At 79.8% G+C, this 22,646-nt stretch overlaps 1 protein-coding gene across 1 annotated transcript in view; it reads right to left on the reverse strand.

The window, feature by feature from the left end:
• The window catches only part of LOC125424641 (dual oxidase 2-like), a 54,551-nt gene extending 34,313 nt beyond the window's left edge, over nucleotides 1–20,238 (reverse strand). Inside the window, exons 1-4 of the mRNA XM_048482045.1 lie at nucleotides 20,139–20,238; nucleotides 18,445–18,528; nucleotides 16,724–16,888; nucleotides 15,998–16,191 (exon numbers count right to left, since the gene is read on the reverse strand). Coding sequence (XP_048338002.1) covers nucleotides 15,998–16,191; nucleotides 16,724–16,888; nucleotides 18,445–18,528; nucleotides 20,139–20,223 — 528 coding nt within the window. The 5' untranslated portion in view covers nucleotides 20,224–20,238. The remainder of the gene's footprint in view (nucleotides 1–15,997; nucleotides 16,192–16,723; nucleotides 16,889–18,444; nucleotides 18,529–20,138) is intronic.
• Nucleotides 20,239–22,646: the final 2,408 nt, after the last annotated feature.

Here is a 22,646-nt window from a genome sequence, read left to right on the forward strand (position 1 = left end):
CCCCCCCACCCCCCCCCCCCCCCACCCCCCCCCCCCCCCACCCCCCCCCCCCCCCACCCCCCCCCCCCCCCACCCCCCCCCCCCCCCACCCCCCCCCCCCCCCACCCCCCCCCCCCCCCACCCCCCCCCCCCCCCACCCCCCCCCCCCCCCACCCCCCCCCCCCCCCACCCCCCCCCCCCCCCACCCCCCCCCCCCCCCACCCCCCCCCCCCCCCACCCCCCCCCCCCCCCACCCCCCCCCCCCCCCACCCCCCCCCCCCCCCACCCCCCCCCCCCCCCACCCCCCCCCCCCCCCACCCCCCCCCCCCCCCACCCCCCCCCCCCCCCACCCCCCCCCCCCCCCACCCCCCCCCCCCCCCACCCCCCCCCCCCCCCACCCCCCCCCCCCCCCACCCCCCCCCCCCCCCACCCCCCCCCCCCCCCACCCCCCCCCCCCCCCACCCCCCCCCCCCCCCACCCCCCCCCCCCCCCACCCCCCCCCCCCCCCACCCCCCCCCCCCCCCACCCCCCCCCCCCCCCACCCCCCCCCCCCCCCACCCCCCCCCCCCCCCACCCCCCCCCCCCCCCACCCCCCCCCCCCCCCACCCCCCCCCCCCCCCACCCCCCCCCCCCCCCACCCCCCCCCCCCCCCACCCCCCCCCCCCCCCACCCCCCCCCCCCCCCACCCCCCCCCCCCCCCACCCCCCCCCCCCCCCACCCCCCCCCCCCCCCACCCCCCCCCCCCCCCACCCCCCCCCCCCCCCACCCCCCCCCCCCCCCACCCCCCCCCCCCCCCACCCCCCCCCCCCCCCACCCCCCCCCCCCCCCACCCCCCCCCCCCCCCACCCCCCCCCCCCCCCACCCCCCCCCCCCCCCACCCCCCCCCCCCCCCACCCCCCCCCCCCCCCACCCCCCCCCCCCCCCACCCCCCCCCCCCCCCACCCCCCCCCCCCCCCACCCCCCCCCCCCCCCACCCCCCCCCCCCCCCACCCCCCCCCCCCCCCACCCCCCCCCCCCCCCACCCCCCCCCCCCCCCACCCCCCCCCCCCCCCACCCCCCCCCCCCCCCACCCCCCCCCCCCCCCACCCCCCCCCCCCCCCACCCCCCCCCCCCCCCACCCCCCCCCCCCCCCACCCCCCCCCCCCCCCACCCCCCCCCCCCCCCACCCCCCCCCCCCCCCACCCCCCCCCCCCCCCACCCCCCCCCCCCCCCACCCCCCCCCCCCCCCACCCCCCCCCCCCCCCACCCCCCCCCCCCCCCACCCCCCCCCCCCCCCACCCCCCCCCCCCCCCACCCCCCCCCCCCCCCACCCCCCCCCCCCCCCACCCCCCCCCCCCCCCACCCCCCCCCCCCCCCACCCCCCCCCCCCCCCACCCCCCCCCCCCCCCACCCCCCCCCCCCCCCACCCCCCCCCCCCCCCACCCCCCCCCCCCCCCACCCCCCCCCCCCCCCACCCCCCCCCCCCCCCACCCCCCCCCCCCCCCACCCCCCCCCCCCCCCACCCCCCCCCCCCCCCACCCCCCCCCCCCCCCACCCCCCCCCCCCCCCACCCCCCCCCCCCCCCACCCCCCCCCCCCCCCACCCCCCCCCCCCCCCACCCCCCCCCCCCCCCACCCCCCCCCCCCCCCACCCCCCCCCCCCCCCACCCCCCCCCCCCCCCACCCCCCCCCCCCCCCACCCCCCCCCCCCCCCACCCCCCCCCCCCCCCACCCCCCCCCCCCCCCACCCCCCCCCCCCCCCACCCCCCCCCCCCCCCACCCCCCCCCCCCCCCACCCCCCCCCCCCCCCACCCCCCCCCCCCCCCACCCCCCCCCCCCCCCACCCCCCCCCCCCCCCACCCCCCCCCCCCCCCACCCCCCCCCCCCCCCACCCCCCCCCCCCCCCACCCCCCCCCCCCCCCACCCCCCCCCCCCCCCACCCCCCCCCCCCCCCACCCCCCCCCCCCCCCACCCCCCCCCCCCCCCACCCCCCCCCCCCCCCACCCCCCCCCCCCCCCACCCCCCCCCCCCCCCACCCCCCCCCCCCCCCACCCCCCCCCCCCCCCACCCCCCCCCCCCCCCACCCCCCCCCCCCCCCACCCCCCCCCCCCCCCACCCCCCCCCCCCCCCACCCCCCCCCCCCCCCACCCCCCCCCCCCCCCACCCCCCCCCCCCCCCACCCCCCCCCCCCCCCACCCCCCCCCCCCCCCACCCCCCCCCCCCCCCACCCCCCCCCCCCCCCACCCCCCCCCCCCCCCACCCCCCCCCCCCCCCACCCCCCCCCCCCCCCACCCCCCCCCCCCCCCACCCCCCCCCCCCCCCACCCCCCCCCCCCCCCACCCCCCCCCCCCCCCACCCCCCCCCCCCCCCACCCCCCCCCCCCCCCACCCCCCCCCCCCCCCACCCCCCCCCCCCCCCACCCCCCCCCCCCCCCACCCCCCCCCCCCCCCACCCCCCCCCCCCCCCACCCCCCCCCCCCCCCACCCCCCCCCCCCCCCACCCCCCCCCCCCCCCACCCCCCCCCCCCCCCACCCCCCCCCCCCCCCACCCCCCCCCCCCCCCACCCCCCCCCCCCCCCACCCCCCCCCCCCCCCACCCCCCCCCCCCCCCACCCCCCCCCCCCCCCACCCCCCCCCCCCCCCACCCCCCCCCCCCCCCACCCCCCCCCCCCCCCACCCCCCCCCCCCCCCACCCCCCCCCCCCCCCACCCCCCCCCCCCCCCACCCCCCCCCCCCCCCACCCCCCCCCCCCCCCACCCCCCCCCCCCCCCACCCCCCCCCCCCCCCACCCCCCCCCCCCCCCACCCCCCCCCCCCCCCACCCCCCCCCCCCCCCACCCCCCCCCCCCCCCACCCCCCCCCCCCCCCACCCCCCCCCCCCCCCACCCCCCCCCCCCCCCACCCCCCCCCCCCCCCACCCCCCCCCCCCCCCACCCCCCCCCCCCCCCACCCCCCCCCCCCCCCACCCCCCCCCCCCCCCACCCCCCCCCCCCCCCACCCCCCCCCCCCCCCACCCCCCCCCCCCCCCACCCCCCCCCCCCCCCACCCCCCCCCCCCCCCACCCCCCCCCCCCCCCACCCCCCCCCCCCCCCACCCCCCCCCCCCCCCACCCCCCCCCCCCCCCACCCCCCCCCCCCCCCACCCCCCCCCCCCCCCACCCCCCCCCCCCCCCACCCCCCCCCCCCCCCACCCCCCCCCCCCCCCACCCCCCCCCCCCCCCACCCCCCCCCCCCCCCACCCCCCCCCCCCCCCACCCCCCCCCCCCCCCACCCCCCCCCCCCCCCACCCCCCCCCCCCCCCACCCCCCCCCCCCCCCACCCCCCCCCCCCCCCACCCCCCCCCCCCCCCACCCCCCCCCCCCCCCACCCCCCCCCCCCCCCACCCCCCCCCCCCCCCACCCCCCCCCCCCCCCACCCCCCCCCCCCCCCACCCCCCCCCCCCCCCACCCCCCCCCCCCCCCACCCCCCCCCCCCCCCACCCCCCCCCCCCCCCACCCCCCCCCCCCCCCACCCCCCCCCCCCCCCACCCCCCCCCCCCCCCACCCCCCCCCCCCCCCACCCCCCCCCCCCCCCACCCCCCCCCCCCCCCACCCCCCCCCCCCCCCACCCCCCCCCCCCCCCACCCCCCCCCCCCCCCACCCCCCCCCCCCCCCACCCCCCCCCCCCCCCACCCCCCCCCCCCCCCACCCCCCCCCCCCCCCACCCCCCCCCCCCCCCACCCCCCCCCCCCCCCACCCCCCCCCCCCCCCACCCCCCCCCCCCCCCACCCCCCCCCCCCCCCACCCCCCCCCCCCCCCACCCCCCCCCCCCCCCACCCCCCCCCCCCCCCACCCCCCCCCCCCCCCACCCCCCCCCCCCCCCACCCCCCCCCCCCCCCACCCCCCCCCCCCCCCACCCCCCCCCCCCCCCACCCCCCCCCCCCCCCACCCCCCCCCCCCCCCACCCCCCCCCCCCCCCACCCCCCCCCCCCCCCACCCCCCCCCCCCCCCACCCCCCCCCCCCCCCACCCCCCCCCCCCCCCACCCCCCCCCCCCCCCACCCCCCCCCCCCCCCACCCCCCCCCCCCCCCACCCCCCCCCCCCCCCACCCCCCCCCCCCCCCACCCCCCCCCCCCCCCACCCCCCCCCCCCCCCACCCCCCCCCCCCCCCACCCCCCCCCCCCCCCACCCCCCCCCCCCCCCACCCCCCCCCCCCCCCACCCCCCCCCCCCCCCACCCCCCCCCCCCCCCACCCCCCCCCCCCCCCACCCCCCCCCCCCCCCACCCCCCCCCCCCCCCACCCCCCCCCCCCCCCACCCCCCCCCCCCCCCACCCCCCCCCCCCCCCACCCCCCCCCCCCCCCACCCCCCCCCCCCCCCACCCCCCCCCCCCCCCACCCCCCCCCCCCCCCACCCCCCCCCCCCCCCACCCCCCCCCCCCCCCACCCCCCCCCCCCCCCACCCCCCCCCCCCCCCACCCCCCCCCCCCCCCACCCCCCCCCCCCCCCACCCCCCCCCCCCCCCACCCCCCCCCCCCCCCACCCCCCCCCCCCCCCACCCCCCCCCCCCCCCACCCCCCCCCCCCCCCACCCCCCCCCCCCCCCACCCCCCCCCCCCCCCACCCCCCCCCCCCCCCACCCCCCCCCCCCCCCACCCCCCCCCCCCCCCACCCCCCCCCCCCCCCACCCCCCCCCCCCCCCACCCCCCCCCCCCCCCACCCCCCCCCCCCCCCACCCCCCCCCCCCCCCACCCCCCCCCCCCCCCACCCCCCCCCCCCCCCACCCCCCCCCCCCCCCACCCCCCCCCCCCCCCACCCCCCCCCCCCCCCACCCCCCCCCCCCCCCACCCCCCCCCCCCCCCACCCCCCCCCCCCCCCACCCCCCCCCCCCCCCACCCCCCCCCCCCCCCACCCCCCCCCCCCCCCACCCCCCCCCCCCCCCACCCCCCCCCCCCCCCACCCCCCCCCCCCCCCACCCCCCCCCCCCCCCACCCCCCCCCCCCCCCACCCCCCCCCCCCCCCACCCCCCCCCCCCCCCACCCCCCCCCCCCCCCACCCCCCCCCCCCCCCACCCCCCCCCCCCCCCACCCCCCCCCCCCCCCACCCCCCCCCCCCCCCACCCCCCCCCCCCCCCACCCCCCCCCCCCCCCACCCCCCCCCCCCCCCACCCCCCCCCCCCCCCACCCCCCCCCCCCCCCACCCCCCCCCCCCCCCACCCCCCCCCCCCCCCACCCCCCCCCCCCCCCACCCCCCCCCCCCCCCACCCCCCCCCCCCCCCACCCCCCCCCCCCCCCACCCCCCCCCCCCCCCACCCCCCCCCCCCCCCACCCCCCCCCCCCCCCACCCCCCCCCCCCCCCACCCCCCCCCCCCCCCACCCCCCCCCCCCCCCACCCCCCCCCCCCCCCACCCCCCCCCCCCCCCACCCCCCCCCCCCCCCACCCCCCCCCCCCCCCACCCCCCCCCCCCCCCACCCCCCCCCCCCCCCACCCCCCCCCCCCCCCACCCCCCCCCCCCCCCACCCCCCCCCCCCCCCACCCCCCCCCCCCCCCACCCCCCCCCCCCCCCACCCCCCCCCCCCCCCACCCCCCCCCCCCCCCACCCCCCCCCCCCCCCACCCCCCCCCCCCCCCACCCCCCCCCCCCCCCACCCCCCCCCCCCCCCACCCCCCCCCCCCCCCACCCCCCCCCCCCCCCACCCCCCCCCCCCCCCACCCCCCCCCCCCCCCACCCCCCCCCCCCCCCACCCCCCCCCCCCCCCACCCCCCCCCCCCCCCACCCCCCCCCCCCCCCACCCCCCCCCCCCCCCACCCCCCCCCCCCCCCACCCCCCCCCCCCCCCACCCCCCCCCCCCCCCACCCCCCCCCCCCCCCACCCCCCCCCCCCCCCACCCCCCCCCCCCCCCACCCCCCCCCCCCCCCACCCCCCCCCCCCCCCACCCCCCCCCCCCCCCACCCCCCCCCCCCCCCACCCCCCCCCCCCCCCACCCCCCCCCCCCCCCACCCCCCCCCCCCCCCACCCCCCCCCCCCCCCACCCCCCCCCCCCCCCACCCCCCCCCCCCCCCACCCCCCCCCCCCCCCACCCCCCCCCCCCCCCACCCCCCCCCCCCCCCACCCCCCCCCCCCCCCACCCCCCCCCCCCCCCACCCCCCCCCCCCCCCACCCCCCCCCCCCCCCACCCCCCCCCCCCCCCACCCCCCCCCCCCCCCACCCCCCCCCCCCCCCACCCCCCCCCCCCCCCACCCCCCCCCCCCCCCACCCCCCCCCCCCCCCACCCCCCCCCCCCCCCACCCCCCCCCCCCCCCACCCCCCCCCCCCCCCACCCCCCCCCCCCCCCACCCCCCCCCCCCCCCACCCCCCCCCCCCCCCACCCCCCCCCCCCCCCACCCCCCCCCCCCCCCACCCCCCCCCCCCCCCACCCCCCCCCCCCCCCACCCCCCCCCCCCCCCACCCCCCCCCCCCCCCACCCCCCCCCCCCCCCACCCCCCCCCCCCCCCACCCCCCCCCCCCCCCACCCCCCCCCCCCCCCACCCCCCCCCCCCCCCACCCCCCCCCCCCCCCACCCCCCCCCCCCCCCACCCCCCCCCCCCCCCACCCCCCCCCCCCCCCACCCCCCCCCCCCCCCACCCCCCCCCCCCCCCACCCCCCCCCCCCCCCACCCCCCCCCCCCCCCACCCCCCCCCCCCCCCACCCCCCCCCCCCCCCACCCCCCCCCCCCCCCACCCCCCCCCCCCCCCACCCCCCCCCCCCCCCACCCCCCCCCCCCCCCACCCCCCCCCCCCCCCACCCCCCCCCCCCCCCACCCCCCCCCCCCCCCACCCCCCCCCCCCCCCACCCCCCCCCCCCCCCACCCCCCCCCCCCCCCACCCCCCCCCCCCCCCACCCCCCCCCCCCCCCACCCCCCCCCCCCCCCACCCCCCCCCCCCCCCACCCCCCCCCCCCCCCACCCCCCCCCCCCCCCACCCCCCCCCCCCCCCACCCCCCCCCCCCCCCACCCCCCCCCCCCCCCACCCCCCCCCCCCCCCACCCCCCCCCCCCCCCACCCCCCCCCCCCCCCACCCCCCCCCCCCCCCACCCCCCCCCCCCCCCACCCCCCCCCCCCCCCACCCCCCCCCCCCCCCACCCCCCCCCCCCCCCACCCCCCCCCCCCCCCACCCCCCCCCCCCCCCACCCCCCCCCCCCCCCACCCCCCCCCCCCCCCACCCCCCCCCCCCCCCACCCCCCCCCCCCCCCACCCCCCCCCCCCCCCACCCCCCCCCCCCCCCACCCCCCCCCCCCCCCACCCCCCCCCCCCCCCACCCCCCCCCCCCCCCACCCCCCCCCCCCCCCACCCCCCCCCCCCCCCACCCCCCCCCCCCCCCACCCCCCCCCCCCCCCACCCCCCCCCCCCCCCACCCCCCCCCCCCCCCACCCCCCCCCCCCCCCACCCCCCCCCCCCCCCACCCCCCCCCCCCCCCACCCCCCCCCCCCCCCACCCCCCCCCCCCCCCACCCCCCCCCCCCCCCACCCCCCCCCCCCCCCACCCCCCCCCCCCCCCACCCCCCCCCCCCCCCACCCCCCCCCCCCCCCACCCCCCCCCCCCCCCACCCCCCCCCCCCCCCACCCCCCCCCCCCCCCACCCCCCCCCCCCCCCACCCCCCCCCCCCCCCACCCCCCCCCCCCCCCACCCCCCCCCCCCCCCACCCCCCCCCCCCCCCACCCCCCCCCCCCCCCACCCCCCCCCCCCCCCACCCCCCCCCCCCCCCACCCCCCCCCCCCCCCACCCCCCCCCCCCCCCACCCCCCCCCCCCCCCACCCCCCCCCCCCCCCACCCCCCCCCCCCCCCACCCCCCCCCCCCCCCACCCCCCCCCCCCCCCACCCCCCCCCCCCCCCACCCCCCCCCCCCCCCACCCCCCCCCCCCCCCACCCCCCCCCCCCCCCACCCCCCCCCCCCCCCACCCCCCCCCCCCCCCACCCCCCCCCCCCCCCACCCCCCCCCCCCCCCACCCCCCCCCCCCCCCACCCCCCCCCCCCCCCACCCCCCCCCCCCCCCACCCCCCCCCCCCCCCACCCCCCCCCCCCCCCACCCCCCCCCCCCCCCACCCCCCCCCCCCCCCACCCCCCCCCCCCCCCACCCCCCCCCCCCCCCACCCCCCCCCCCCCCCACCCCCCCCCCCCCCCACCCCCCCCCCCCCCCACCCCCCCCCCCCCCCACCCCCCCCCCCCCCCACCCCCCCCCCCCCCCACCCCCCCCCCCCCCCACCCCCCCCCCCCCCCACCCCCCCCCCCCCCCACCCCCCCCCCCCCCCACCCCCCCCCCCCCCCACCCCCCCCCCCCCCCACCCCCCCCCCCCCCCACCCCCCCCCCCCCCCACCCCCCCCCCCCCCCACCCCCCCCCCCCCCCACCCCCCCCCCCCCCCACCCCCCCCCCCCCCCACCCCCCCCCCCCCCCACCCCCCCCCCCCCCCACCCCCCCCCCCCCCCACCCCCCCCCCCCCCCACCCCCCCCCCCCCCCACCCCCCCCCCCCCCCACCCCCCCCCCCCCCCACCCCCCCCCCCCCCCACCCCCCCCCCCCCCCACCCCCCCCCCCCCCCACCCCCCCCCCCCCCCACCCCCCCCCCCCCCCACCCCCCCCCCCCCCCACCCCCCCCCCCCCCCACCCCCCCCCCCCCCCACCCCCCCCCCCCCCCACCCCCCCCCCCCCCCACCCCCCCCCCCCCCCACCCCCCCCCCCCCCCACCCCCCCCCCCCCCCACCCCCCCCCCCCCCCACCCCCCCCCCCCCCCACCCCCCCCCCCCCCCACCCCCCCCCCCCCCCACCCCCCCCCCCCCCCACCCCCCCCCCCCCCCACCCCCCCCCCCCCCCACCCCCCCCCCCCCCCACCCCCCCCCCCCCCCACCCCCCCCCCCCCCCACCCCCCCCCCCCCCCACCCCCCCCCCCCCCCACCCCCCCCCCCCCCCACCCCCCCCCCCCCCCACCCCCCCCCCCCCCCACCCCCCCCCCCCCCCACCCCCCCCCCCCCCCACCCCCCCCCCCCCCCACCCCCCCCCCCCCCCACCCCCCCCCCCCCCCACCCCCCCCCCCCCCCACCCCCCCCCCCCCCCACCCCCCCCCCCCCCCACCCCCCCCCCCCCCCACCCCCCCCCCCCCCCACCCCCCCCCCCCCCCACCCCCCCCCCCCCCCACCCCCCCCCCCCCCCACCCCCCCCCCCCCCCACCCCCCCCCCCCCCCACCCCCCCCCCCCCCCACCCCCCCCCCCCCCCACCCCCCCCCCCCCCCACCCCCCCCCCCCCCCACCCCCCCCCCCCCCCACCCCCCCCCCCCCCCACCCCCCCCCCCCCCCACCCCCCCCCCCCCCCACCCCCCCCCCCCCCCACCCCCCCCCCCCCCCACCCCCCCCCCCCCCCACCCCCCCCCCCCCCCACCCCCCCCCCCCCCCACCCCCCCCCCCCCCCACCCCCCCCCCCCCCCACCCCCCCCCCCCCCCACCCCCCCCCCCCCCCACCCCCCCCCCCCCCCACCCCCCCCCCCCCCCACCCCCCCCCCCCCCCACCCCCCCCCCCCCCCACCCCCCCCCCCCCCCACCCCCCCCCCCCCCCACCCCCCCCCCCCCCCACCCCCCCCCCCCCCCACCCCCCCCCCCCCCCACCCCCCCCCCCCCCCACCCCCCCCCCCCCCCACCCCCCCCCCCCCCCACCCCCCCCCCCCCCCACCCCCCCCCCCCCCCACCCCCCCCCCCCCCCACCCCCCCCCCCCCCCACCCCCCCCCCCCCCCACCCCCCCCCCCCCCCACCCCCCCCCCCCCCCACCCCCCCCCCCCCCCACCCCCCCCCCCCCCCACCCCCCCCCCCCCCCACCCCCCCCCCCCCCCACCCCCCCCCCCCCCCACCCCCCCCCCCCCCCACCCCCCCCCCCCCCCACCCCCCCCCCCCCCCACCCCCCCCCCCCCCCACCCCCCCCCCCCCCCACCCCCCCCCCCCCCCACCCCCCCCCCCCCCCACCCCCCCCCCCCCCCACCCCCCCCCCCCCCCACCCCCCCCCCCCCCCACCCCCCCCCCCCCCCACCCCCCCCCCCCCCCACCCCCCCCCCCCCCCACCCCCCCCCCCCCCCACCCCCCCCCCCCCCCACCCCCCCCCCCCCCCACCCCCCCCCCCCCCCACCCCCCCCCCCCCCCACCCCCCCCCCCCCCCACCCCCCCCCCCCCCCACCCCCCCCCCCCCCCACCCCCCCCCCCCCCCACCCCCCCCCCCCCCCACCCCCCCCCCCCCCCACCCCCCCCCCCCCCCACCCCCCCCCCCCCCCACCCCCCCCCCCCCCCACCCCCCCCCCCCCCCACCCCCCCCCCCCCCCACCCCCCCCCCCCCCCACCCCCCCCCCCCCCCACCCCCCCCCCCCCCCACCCCCCCCCCCCCCCACCCCCCCCCCCCCCCACCCCCCCCCCCCCCCACCCCCCCCCCCCCCCACCCCCCCCCCCCCCCACCCCCCCCCCCCCCCACCCCCCCCCCCCCCCACCCCCCCCCCCCCCCACCCCCCCCCCCCCCCACCCCCCCCCCCCCCCACCCCCCCCCCCCCCCACCCCCCCCCCCCCCCACCCCCCCCCCCCCCCACCCCCCCCCCCCCCCACCCCCCCCCCCCCCCACCCCCCCCCCCCCCCACCCCCCCCCCCCCCCACCCCCCCCCCCCCCCACCCCCCCCCCCCCCCACCCCCCCCCCCCCCCACCCCCCCCCCCCCCCACCCCCCCCCCCCCCCACCCCCCCCCCCCCCCACCCCCCCCCCCCCCCACCCCCCCCCCCCCCCACCCCCCCCCCCCCCCACCCCCCCCCCCCCCCACCCCCCCCCCCCCCCACCCCCCCCCCCCCCCACCCCCCCCCCCCCCCACCCCCCCCCCCCCCCACCCCCCCCCCCCCCCACCCCCCCCCCCCCCCACCCCCCCCCCCCCCCACCCCCCCCCCCCCCCACCCCCCCCCCCCCCCACCCCCCCCCCCCCCCACCCCCCCCCCCCCCCACCCCCCCCCCCCCCCACCCCCCCCCCCCCCCACCCCCCCCCCCCCCCACCCCCCCCCCCCCCCACCCCCCCCCCCCCCCACCCCCCCCCCCCCCCACCCCCCCCCCCCCCCACCCCCCCCCCCCCCCACCCCCCCCCCCCCCCACCCCCCCCCCCCCCCACCCCCCCCCCCCCCCACCCCCCCCCCCCCCCACCCCCCCCCCCCCCCACCCCCCCCCCCCCCCACCCCCCCCCCCCCCCACCCCCCCCCCCCCCCACCCCCCCCCCCCCCCACCCCCCCCCCCCCCCACCCCCCCCCCCCCCCACCCCCCCCCCCCCCCACCCCCCCCCCCCCCCACCCCCCCCCCCCCCCACCCCCCCCCCCCCCCACCCCCCCCCCCCCCCACCCCCCCCCCCCCCCACCCCCCCCCCCCCCCACCCCCCCCCCCCCCCACCCCCCCCCCCCCCCACCCCCCCCCCCCCCCACCCCCCCCCCCCCCCACCCCCCCCCCCCCCCACCCCCCCCCCCCCCCACCCCCCCCCCCCCCCACCCCCCCCCCCCCCCACCCCCCCCCCCCCCCACCCCCCCCCCCCCCCACCCCCCCCCCCCCCCACCCCCCCCCCCCCCCACCCCCCCCCCCCCCCACCCCCCCCCCCCCCCACCCCCCCCCCCCCCCACCCCCCCCCCCCCCCACCCCCCCCCCCCCCCACCCCCCCCCCCCCCCACCCCCCCCCCCCCCCACCCCCCCCCCCCCCCACCCCCCCCCCCCCCCACCCCCCCCCCCCCCCACCCCCCCCCCCCCCCACCCCCCCCCCCCCCCACCCCCCCCCCCCCCCACCCCCCCCCCCCCCCACCCCCCCCCCCCCCCACCCCCCCCCCCCCCCACCCCCCCCCCCCCCCACCCCCCCCCCCCCCCACCCCCCCCCCCCCCCACCCCCCCCCCCCCCCACCCCCCCCCCCCCCCACCCCCCCCCCCCCCCACCCCCCCCCCCCCCCACCCCCCCCCCCCCCCACCCCCCCCCCCCCCCACCCCCCCCCCCCCCCACCCCCCCCCCCCCCCACCCCCCCCCCCCCCCACCCCCCCCCCCCCCCACCCCCCCCCCCCCCCACCCCCCCCCCCCCCCACCCCCCCCCCCCCCCACCCCCCCCCCCCCCCACCCCCCCCCCCCCCCACCCCCCCCCCCCCCCACCCCCCCCCCCCCCCACCCCCCCCCCCCCCCACCCCCCCCCCCCCCCACCCCCCCCCCCCCCCACCCCCCCCCCCCCCCACCCCCCCCCCCCCCCACCCCCCCCCCCCCCCACCCCCCCCCCCCCCCACCCCCCCCCCCCCCCACCCCCCCCCCCCCCCACCCCCCCCCCCCCCCACCCCCCCCCCCCCCCACCCCCCCCCCCCCCCACCCCCCCCCCCCCCCACCCCCCCCCCCCCCCACCCCCCCCCCCCCCCACCCCCCCCCCCCCCCACCCCCCCCCCCCCCCACCCCCCCCCCCCCCCACCCCCCCCCCCCCCCACCCCCCCCCCCCCCCACCCCCCCCCCCCCCCACCCCCCCCCCCCCCCACCCCCCCCCCCCCCCACCCCCCCCCCCCCCCACCCCCCCCCCCCCCCACCCCCCCCCCCCCCCACCCCCCCCCCCCCCCACCCCCCCCCCCCCCCACCCCCCCCCCCCCCCACCCCCCCCCCCCCCCACCCCCCCCCCCCCCCACCCCCCCCCCCCCCCACCCCCCCCCCCCCCCACCCCCCCCCCCCCCCACCCCCCCCCCCCCCCACCCCCCCCCCCCCCCACCCCCCCCCCCCCCCACCCCCCCCCCCCCCCACCCCCCCCCCCCCCCACCCCCCCCCCCCCCCACCCCCCCCCCCCCCCACCCCCCCCCCCCCCCACCCCCCCCCCCCCCCACCCCCCCCCCCCCCCACCCCCCCCCCCCCCCACCCCCCCCCCCCCCCACCCCCCCCCCCCCCCACCCCCCCCCCCCCCCACCCCCCCCCCCCCCCACCCCCCCCCCCCCCCACCCCCCCCCCCCCCCACCCCCCCCCCCCCCCACCCCCCCCCCCCCCCACCCCCCCCCCCCCCCACCCCCCCCCCCCCCCACCCCCCCCCCCCCCCACCCCCCCCCCCCCCCACCCCCCCCCCCCCCCACCCCCCCCCCCCCCCACCCCCCCCCCCCCCCACCCCCCCCCCCCCCCACCCCCCCCCCCCCCCACCCCCCCCCCCCCCCACCCCCCCCCCCCCCCACCCCCCCCCCCCCCCACCCCCCCCCCCCCCCACCCCCCCCCCCCCCCACCCCCCCCCCCCCCCACCCCCCCCCCCCCCCACCCCCCCCCCCCCCCACCCCCCCCCCCCCCCACCCCCCCCCCCCCCCACCCCCCCCCCCCCCCACCCCCCCCCCCCCCCACCCCCCCCCCCCCCCACCCCCCCCCCCCCCCACCCCCCCCCCCCCCCACCCCCCCCCCCCCCCACCCCCCCCCCCCCCCACCCCCCCCCCCCCCCACCCCCCCCCCCCCCCACCCCCCCCCCCCCCCACCCCCCCCCCCCCCCACCCCCCCCCCCCCCCACCCCCCCCCCCCCCCACCCCCCCCCCCCCCCACCCCCCCCCCCCCCCACCCCCCCCCCCCCCCACCCCCCCCCCCCCCCACCCCCCCCCCCCCCCACCCCCCCCCCCCCCCACCCCCCCCCCCCCCCACCCCCCCCCCCCCCCACCCCCCCCCCCCCCCACCCCCCCCCCCCCCCACCCCCCCCCCCCCCCACCCCCCCCCCCCCCCACCCCCCCCCCCCCCCACCCCCCCCCCCCCCCACCCCCCCCCCCCCCCACCCCCCCCCCCCCCCACCCCCCCCCCCCCCCACCCCCCCCCCCCCCCACCCCCCCCCCCCCCCACCCCCCCCCCCCCCCACCCCCCCCCCCCCCCACCCCCCCCCCCCCCCACCCCCCCCCCCCCCCACCCCCCCCCCCCCCCACCCCCCCCCCCCCCCACCCCCCCCCCCCCCCACCCCCCCCCCCCCCCACCCCCCCCCCCCCCCACCCCCCCCCCCCCCCACCCCCCCCCCCCCCCACCCCCCCCCCCCCCCACCCCCCCCCCCCCCCACCCCCCCCCCCCCCCACCCCCCCCCCCCCCCACCCCCCCCCCCCCCCACCCCCCCCCCCCCCCACCCCCCCCCCCCCCCACCCCCCCCCCCCCCCACCCCCCCCCCCCCCCACCCCCCCCCCCCCCCACCCCCCCCCCCCCCCACCCCCCCCCCCCCCCACCCCCCCCCCCCCCCACCCCCCCCCCCCCCCACCCCCCCCCCCCCCCACCCCCCCCCCCCCCCACCCCCCCCCCCCCCCACCCCCCCCCCCCCCCACCCCCCCCCCCCCCCACCCCCCCCCCCCCCCACCCCCCCCCCCCCCCACCCCCCCCCCCCCCCACCCCCCCCCCCCCCCACCCCCCCCCCCCCCCACCCCCCCCCCCCCCCACCCCCCCCCCCCCCCACCCCCCCCCCCCCCCACCCCCCCCCCCCCCCACCCCCCCCCCCCCCCACCCCCCCCCCCCCCCACCCCCCCCCCCCCCCACCCCCCCCCCCCCCCACCCCCCCCCCCCCCCACCCCCCCCCCCCCCCACCCCCCCCCCCCCCCACCCCCCCCCCCCCCCACCCCCCCCCCCCCCCACCCCCCCCCCCCCCCACCCCCCCCCCCCCCCACCCCCCCCCCCCCCCACCCCCCCCCCCCCCCACCCCCCCCCCCCCCCACCCCCCCCCCCCCCCACCCCCCCCCCCCCCCACCCCCCCCCCCCCCCACCCCCCCCCCCCCCCACCCCCCCCCCCCCCCACCCCCCCCCCCCCCCACCCCCCCCCCCCCCCACCCCCCCCCCCCCCCACCCCCCCCCCCCCCCACCCCCCCCCCCCCCCACCCCCCCCCCCCCCCACCCCCCCCCCCCCCCACCCCCCCCCCCCCCCACCCCCCCCCCCCCCCACCCCCCCCCCCCCCCACCCCCCCCCCCCCCCACCCCCCCCCCCCCCCACCCCCCCCCCCCCCCACCCCCCCCCCCCCCCACCCCCCCCCCCCCCCACCCCCCCCCCCCCCCACCCCCCCCCCCCCCCACCCCCCCCCCCCCCCACCCCCCCCCCCCCCCACCCCCCCCCCCCCCCACCCCCCCCCCCCCCCACCCCCCCCCCCCCCCACCCCCCCCCCCCCCCACCCCCCCCCCCCCCCACCCCCCCCCCCCCCCACCCCCCCCCCCCCCCACCCCCCCCCCCCCCCACCCCCCCCCCCCCCCACCCCCCCCCCCCCCCACCCCCCCCCCCCCCCACCCCCCCCCCCCCCCACCCCCCCCCCCCCCCACCCCCCCCCCCCCCCACCCCCCCCCCCCCCCACCCCCCCCCCCCCCCACCCCCCCCCCCCCCCACCCCCCCCCCCCCCCACCCCCCCCCCCCCCCACCCCCCCCCCCCCCCACCCCCCCCCCCCCCCACCCCCCCCCCCCCCCACCCCCCCCCCCCCCCACCCCCCCCCCCCCCCACCCCCCCCCCCCCCCACCCCCCCCCCCCCCCACCCCCCCCCCCCCCCACCCCCCCCCCCCCCCACCCCCCCCCCCCCCCACCCCCCCCCCCCCCCACCCCCCCCCCCCCCCACCCCCCCCCCCCCCCACCCCCCCCCCCCCCCACCCCCCCCCCCCCCCACCCCCCCCCCCCCCCACCCCCCCCCCCCCCCACCCCCCCCCCCCCCCACCCCCCCCCCCCCCCACCCCCCCCCCCCCCCACCCCCCCCCCCCCCCACCCCCCCCCCCCCCCACCCCCCCCCCCCCCCACCCCCCCCCCCCCCCACCCCCCCCCCCCCCCACCCCCCCCCCCCCCCACCCCCCCCCCCCCCCACCCCCCCCCCCCCCCACCCCCCCCCCCCCCCACCCCCCCCCCCCCCCACCCCCCCCCCCCCCCACCCCCCCCCCCCCCCACCCCCCCCCCCCCCCACCCCCCCCCCCCCCCACCCCCCCCCCCCCCCACCCCCCCCCCCCCCCACCCCCCCCCCCCCCCACCCCCCCCCCCCCCCACCCCCCCCCCCCCCCACCCCACCATGCTGGCAGGGGCTGATGGGAATTGTAGTCCATAACATCTGGAGTGCCAAAGGTTCGCCACCACGGGACTTAGGTGATGGGAAATACTTTGTTCTGAGACCCCCTGGCTCAATGGTTGAGTATCTGTGTGATACGGAGGCAGTTCAGTCCCAGGCATTCCAGTTAAAAGGATCAGGCAACCAGTGATGTAAAAGACCTCCATCCCCCATGTGTCGCTTGGCCCTAAATACTGCAGTTGAGATCCGGAGGCAGCTACTATTGAGACCAAGAGAAAAGAGGCATTTTACTACAATAAATGTATTCCCAGACAGCTTTGAAGGGACCGGCCACAGCTGGCTGGCAGGATGCTTGTTTCCCTTGCAGAAGATCTCCGGGTTCCATCCCATGCCATCTGCATTAAAGATGCTCAAGAGGCGTGCAGGGGTGTCAAACTTGCGGCCCTCCAGATGTTCATGAACTACAATTCCCATCAGTCCCTCCCGACATGAGCATTGGCTATACTGGCAAGGGCTGATGGGAATTGTAGTTCAGGAACATCTGGAGGGCCATGAGTTTGACACCTGTGCAAGGAAAAGACTTCTGCTTTGTCTGGAAAAACAGCCTGAATTGGAAATGAAGGCAGAAGAACAGAATATGGACCACAGGACGCCCCATTGCTCAGGTGTTTGGCATGAAGACAAATACCTGAATTACAACAAGCAGTTCTGTCCTCTGTTAAGGATGGGGACGCCCTTCATATGACTCTTTGTAGAAACTGGTTAAAGTGGGACACCCACGGCTAGCTTACCAAAGAAGACGCCAAGAACAGTTCGGTTGTCGTGGGAGGGCAACCCCGATTGGCCTTGTGCGATCAGGTTGCTGAGCTCGCGTGCGTTGGGGACGGCCGGTTCCTGCAGGGCTTGGTAGACACCGTCTGCATAGTTGGCCGGCAGCAGGCGTGAAAACCGGGATCCTAGAAGCAGGGAATCAACGTGTTAAGAAGCAGGGGACGTTTGGTGTTTGGAAGATGCTGCCACAGGAGGTGGTGATGGCCACTCACCTGGATAGCTTTAAAAGGGGCTTGGACAGATTTATGGAGGAGAAGTCGATGTATGGCTCCCAATCTTGACCCTCCTTGATCTCAGATTCAAATGCCTTAGCAGACCAGGTGCTTGGGAGCAGCGGCAGCAGCAGAAGGCCATTGCTTTCACCTCCTGCATGTGAGCTCCCAAAGGCACCTGGTGGGCCACTGCAAGTAGCAGAGAGCTGGACTAGATGGACTCTGGTCTGATCCAGCTGGCTTGTTCTTATGTTCTTATGTTCTTATGGCGTTAAGGGTGCCCTAACCTGTGGCCGAGGCTAGCCCAATGGGGTCAAGTCTTGGAATCTAACCAGAGTGGGCTCTCATTAGTGTTTGGATGGAAGACCATCAAGGTTGTTCGTGATAGGGAATGGCAAACCACCTCTGTTTTACTCGTGCCTCGAAAACCCTACAGAGTCACCCTCCATTGGCTGCAACGTGACAGCACTTTTCACAACCAACACGAAGAGTGCCAGGGGCTTAAAAACAGAGATATCTGAAAGAAGGGAGTGTTTCTTGAGTCGCGTGGATACATTCCAGCCCTGAAACGGGGGATTCTTCTTCTTTAAGGGAGATAAAGAAAGTAAAATTCTGGGAGTGTAATTTTCTCCATCACAGTGTGTGTGGGGGTGTGTGTGTGTGTGCCCCAACTGAATATTGTCTTTATTAGGAATAATCTCTTCAAAGAATCTTGTTTGTGAGATAGGGTAAAAACAAGGACAAATAATCCCAGCCATGTTCCGTTGGGTTCTGTTCATGGTTTATAGCAGTGATGGCGAACCTATGGCACGGGTGCCAGTGGTGGCACTCAGAGCCCTCTTTGTGGGCACGCGCACACAGAGTTCATCATGTGGGGGGTGGAAAATCACACACACACACCCCCACACATCTAAACTGACCTGTGCCACTGAGCACAACGTGCGCGCACCGCGGTGAGCAGGGAGGACTTGGCTGGCGGGCTTGGTGCCTGTGCTCCGGGTGGCTGCTGCCCGAGGGGGGGGGGCACAGAGGAGGCAGAGATGCTAGAGAAGCACAGAGCGGTGCGCGTGGGACTTGCTGGAGACTAGAGCAGGCTGGCCCCTGCTCGAGCGGGTGGGGCAGAGGAAGTGGGAGCCAACCGTTTTTTTCTAAACTAAAACCTCAGCATTCAGGTTAGATTGTTGGGTTGGCACTTTGTGATAAATAAGTGGGGTTTGGGTTGCAATTTGGGCACTCGGTCTCGAAAAGGTTTGTCATCACTGGTTTATAGGTATTCCCTTCTGGGCGCCTCCCCTGCATTGCCAGATTACATTTAGCCTTCAAGGCCTCCATTTCCCATAAAGATTTTGCTTCTCAATGACCCACTGAACTAACAAGGCTACCTGCGTGTCATATACCCAACCGAGGGTCTCCGTGGTGGCCTTTCCAATAGCATTATAGGCCTCAGAGCTTTGCCCTCCTCCTCTTACCTGTCGAACTGTGACTGTGATACATGAGGTTGTTGTACCAACCGTCGTAACGCTGAATTTCCCAGTGGATATTCTCTTGGGCACCTGAGAAGAAAACATTTGAAGAACCCATGACGACACGGAGTCAACTCTAATTCTGGGGAAACGTCAGGCCGCGCCCTGAGATGGTAACTTTAGTGTTTGGGGAAGTTTTAAAAGTTTGAGGAAAAACTAGATTACTGTAATGCCTTTATGATGTCCCTTTACAGTCAAGGGTTTGTCTCAATATGGCTTAGCTGATATTGTCCCATAAAACGCTCCTGGTTCTCTGTGGGTAGGTCAGTTTGGAAGCCAGAGCATCCACCAGAGTAAAACAAACAGCCGGTGTTCTAAAATGATCTGTAAAAAGAGCTGCGCATTTCCTTGTAGGGTGTTTTTCCCACACTGTATGATGGGTAGTGTTGATGTTCCTTATTCTGACAGCAGTTCTGGGCAGTGTGCTGTAGTGGTTAGAATGGTTAGAATGGTTAGAATATTGGACTAGGTTCTAGGAGCCCCTAGGTTTGAAACACCACTCTGCCATGGCGGCTTTCTGGGTGACCTTGGAGATTGGGCTGTACCATGCCTCATTTCTTCCATCCCTACTCTGCTTTTCTTAACCAAAAGGAATAAGGAACCAGGGGGCTATCAGACTCTCGAATGTGGAACTAACAGAGACCGTAGGAAAGTCCTAAAGCAGTTTATTTCTTACAACGCGTAGAGCAACAATAGAAAGCTGGATCTAAGCTAGAGAGCTTAGATCCAGGAACTATATCCTTCAAACCCACCCACCCACCCCGGTTTTGCCCCACACCAAATGTCCCTTACAGTTTCTACAACATTTGCACTACAGAGCTTCAAAGAATCTGGGAACCGTTCACACCTTCTTGCAGATGAGCTGGCGCCAGGAGGTTGCCAGGGAGGGAAGAGGGAAACAGGAAAGCATTTACAGGAAAACATTTGCAATTCCCACACAGCAAGACATCTAAGCCCTGACAGGCTTGGTCCTGACAGGGGCATCCATTGAAAATGCTGGGGGGAAGAATTAGGACAAATAAAAGGAAACATTTTTTTTTCACGCAGCATGTGATTGGTGTTTGGAATATGCTGCCCCAGGAGGTGGTGATGGCCACTCACCTGGATAGCTGTAAAAGGGGCTTGGACAGATTTATGGAGGAGAAGTCGATCTATGGCTCCCAATCTTGATCCTCCTTGATCAGGTGCTCGGGAGCAGCAGCAGCAGCAGAAGGCCATTGCTTTCACCTCCTGCATGTGAGCTCCCAAAGGCACCTGGTGGGCCACTGTGAGTAGCAGAGTGCTGGACTAGCTGGACTCTGATCTGATCCAGCAGGCTCTTTCTTATGTTCTTATGAATCTCAAAGCAGCTTACAAACCCTTTCCCTTCCTCTCCCCACAACAGACACCCTGTGAGACAGGTGGGGCTGAGAGAGTTCTGAACAAACTGTGACTGACCTAAGATCACCTAGCTGGGATGTAGGAGTGGGGAAACAAATCTAGTACACACCAGAATCATGTCAAATGGAGATGAGAAGCGGATACGGTGACCTGCGGGATCCTAGGGGCACGGGTAGCAACTCAGATGGCAACCTTGTGTGTCAAGGAACCGTTACGTTCTAAGGGATTCTTAACTGAGCGAGGGAATCAGATTTACTTACCAACAGAGAGCCACAGACTTGTCAGGACAAACTCAAGCAAGGCGGTACGCTGCATGGTAGCTCCACTCACAGGGAACATCGGCATTTCCCAGTGTGGTGATTTCTGAAAAATCAAAACAGAACAGTGGCGCGTTACAGTCCTGGAAGTGAATTTCATTATGCATATAAAAAGGTAAACACTCCAGGTCATTACTGACACATAGTGTGATGTCACATCACGTTTACTAGGCAGACTTGGTTTCCAGGGTGGTTTACCAGCAAGCTGGGTACTCATTTTTACCGACTTCAGAAGAATGGAAGTCTCAGGCCCCTTCTGCACAATAATGCACTTTTAGTCCACTTTCAATGCACTTTGCAGCTGGATTTTACTGTGCGGAATAGTAAAATCCACTTGCAAACAATTGTGAAAGTGGATTGAAAGTGAATTATTCTGCATTCTGAGATCCTCTGAAGATGCCAGCCACAGATGCAGGCGAAACGTCAGGAAACAATGCTGCTAGAACATGGCCATACAGCCCGGAAACCACACAGCACCCTCTTGACCTTCTTGTTGCGGAGGTCATGCAATTATACTGTTTTAAATTATTACTGTTTGATTTTATTGCATTTTATTATGTTTTATTGTGTTTTAATTGTTGTACAATGTCCAGAGTCCAGAGTGGGCGGTCTATCAAATTAAATAAATAAAAATATAGAGTGAAGTACCGGGCTCTCCCAGTTACCGCAACCTTGTGAAGTAGGCTGGTCTGAGAGAGAGAAACTTACTCATCCCTAACCTTGATTTCAGTTGTAAACATGGATTGCTTATCTATGTTATAAAAAGTTTATCCCTTCTAAATTTAACCTATGCATTTACAATGGAGATGTGCAACACAGATGGTTTATTATGGCTTGTTTTTAACCATGGTGTAAAAAAAAAAACTCCAAAACAAATCCAAACTTTTTACCCTACTCGTGTGCAGCGAAAACAGTTGTCTTGTTTTAAAGGGGTTGAGCCAGTTTAATTCTTGCCGGTTCACTTTTGAATCTGCAAATAATTATATGCAAGGCTATTCTATAATTAACTGTAAGTAGGAATGACAACATTTGGTCTGTAAGCCAATCACTTCACCTGAAATTATACCCACAAAACAGTCCTGAACAGGACAAAACAGTCCTGAAATTATACCCACAAAACAGACTCCTTCTAGGCACACTGAAAAGGATGCTCACTTGTGTTTGCGTTTGTGTGTGCATGTGTGTGGGGTACCCTTGTAGCTTTTTTACCCTTCCTTTGCAAAAGGATTTAATGTGTGGGAAGATGTTAAAGAGAAGGGAACTTTGGGCTGCCTCTATATGTAACCCCTGCCATCTGTGTGTTCTTCCCTCGATCTTTGCTTTATGGCTTCCCATGCTTGTAGACAACTAGGCTTCCCCTGGTCCTCCCGTCCCGTGGGAACAACATTGCTTTCGTTATTTCTTGGGCTGGGAACCCAGGTGGCTTTCTCTCACTGTCAGCTTGCGACCTGTGGGTTGCCCGATCAAAGCCTTCCCAGGGTTAAAGTATTAGAGTTTTTTCTAATCGGTAGGATGCAATTAAGCACAGCATAAAGAAAGCAGACACAAAGCTGCCTTCCCTTCTCATAGTACTAGGAAACTGATTTTCAGTAGATTGAAAAGAGACACAAGGAAGTGCTGTTTTACTTACAGCAATGGCCACAAGCTTAGATGGATTTAAGAGGGGTGGTGGGCAGATTCATGGAGGATAAATATATTGCTGGCTATTAGATGGGACAACCAAATGGAAAGTCTGAATTCAGAGGGAGGATGCCTCTGACTGTCAGATGCTGATTTAAAGAGTGTTGTCTTCAGGGACCTCGGTGGGCTGTCACCTCTGCTTGAGTCAGGATCCTGGACTATAAGGATCCAGCCCGGCTATTATTTTGTTCCTATATCTCTGGAGGGACAGAAGACTAGATAAAACAGCCGCTCTTTCTTTGGTTGGAGCAATACCTGTTTCAGAAGAAGACACTAGAGCCCCTTCCGCACATGCAGAATAACGTACTTTCAACTCACTTTCATAACTGTTTGCAAGTGGATTTTGCCATTCCGCCCAGCTTCAAAGGGCATTGAAAGTGGATTGAAAGTGCATTATTTTGCATGTGCGGAAGGGGCCTATGAGAAAGCAATTTAAATTTGAATTTGACTCTTTTAAAAAAATGTGTGAAGGTCATAATCAAATCTAACCAGCTTTCGTTTCTAAGGTAGCTTATATAAAAATTTATATTTTGCTATGCGGGACTATTGAGCTATTCTTTGTTTTTCAGAATTGGTCCATGCAACTCACTCTCTCTCTCTCTCTCTCTCTCTCTCTCTCTCTGTGTGTGTGTGTGTGTGTGTTTAATCTTTTACTTTTTATTAAAGAAACTGACTCAATGCTTCAAATTCTGACTCTGGAACTTTTCCACATTTTTAGGGAGAGGCGGAACCTGCCTGAGCCCTTTGGGATAGGGCAGGATAAAAATACGA

Source organism: Sphaerodactylus townsendi, linkage group LG17, assembly GCF_021028975.2.
Source record: "Sphaerodactylus townsendi isolate TG3544 linkage group LG17, MPM_Stown_v2.3, whole genome shotgun sequence".
Lineage (NCBI taxonomy): Eukaryota > Metazoa > Chordata > Lepidosauria > Squamata > Sphaerodactylidae > Sphaerodactylus > Sphaerodactylus townsendi.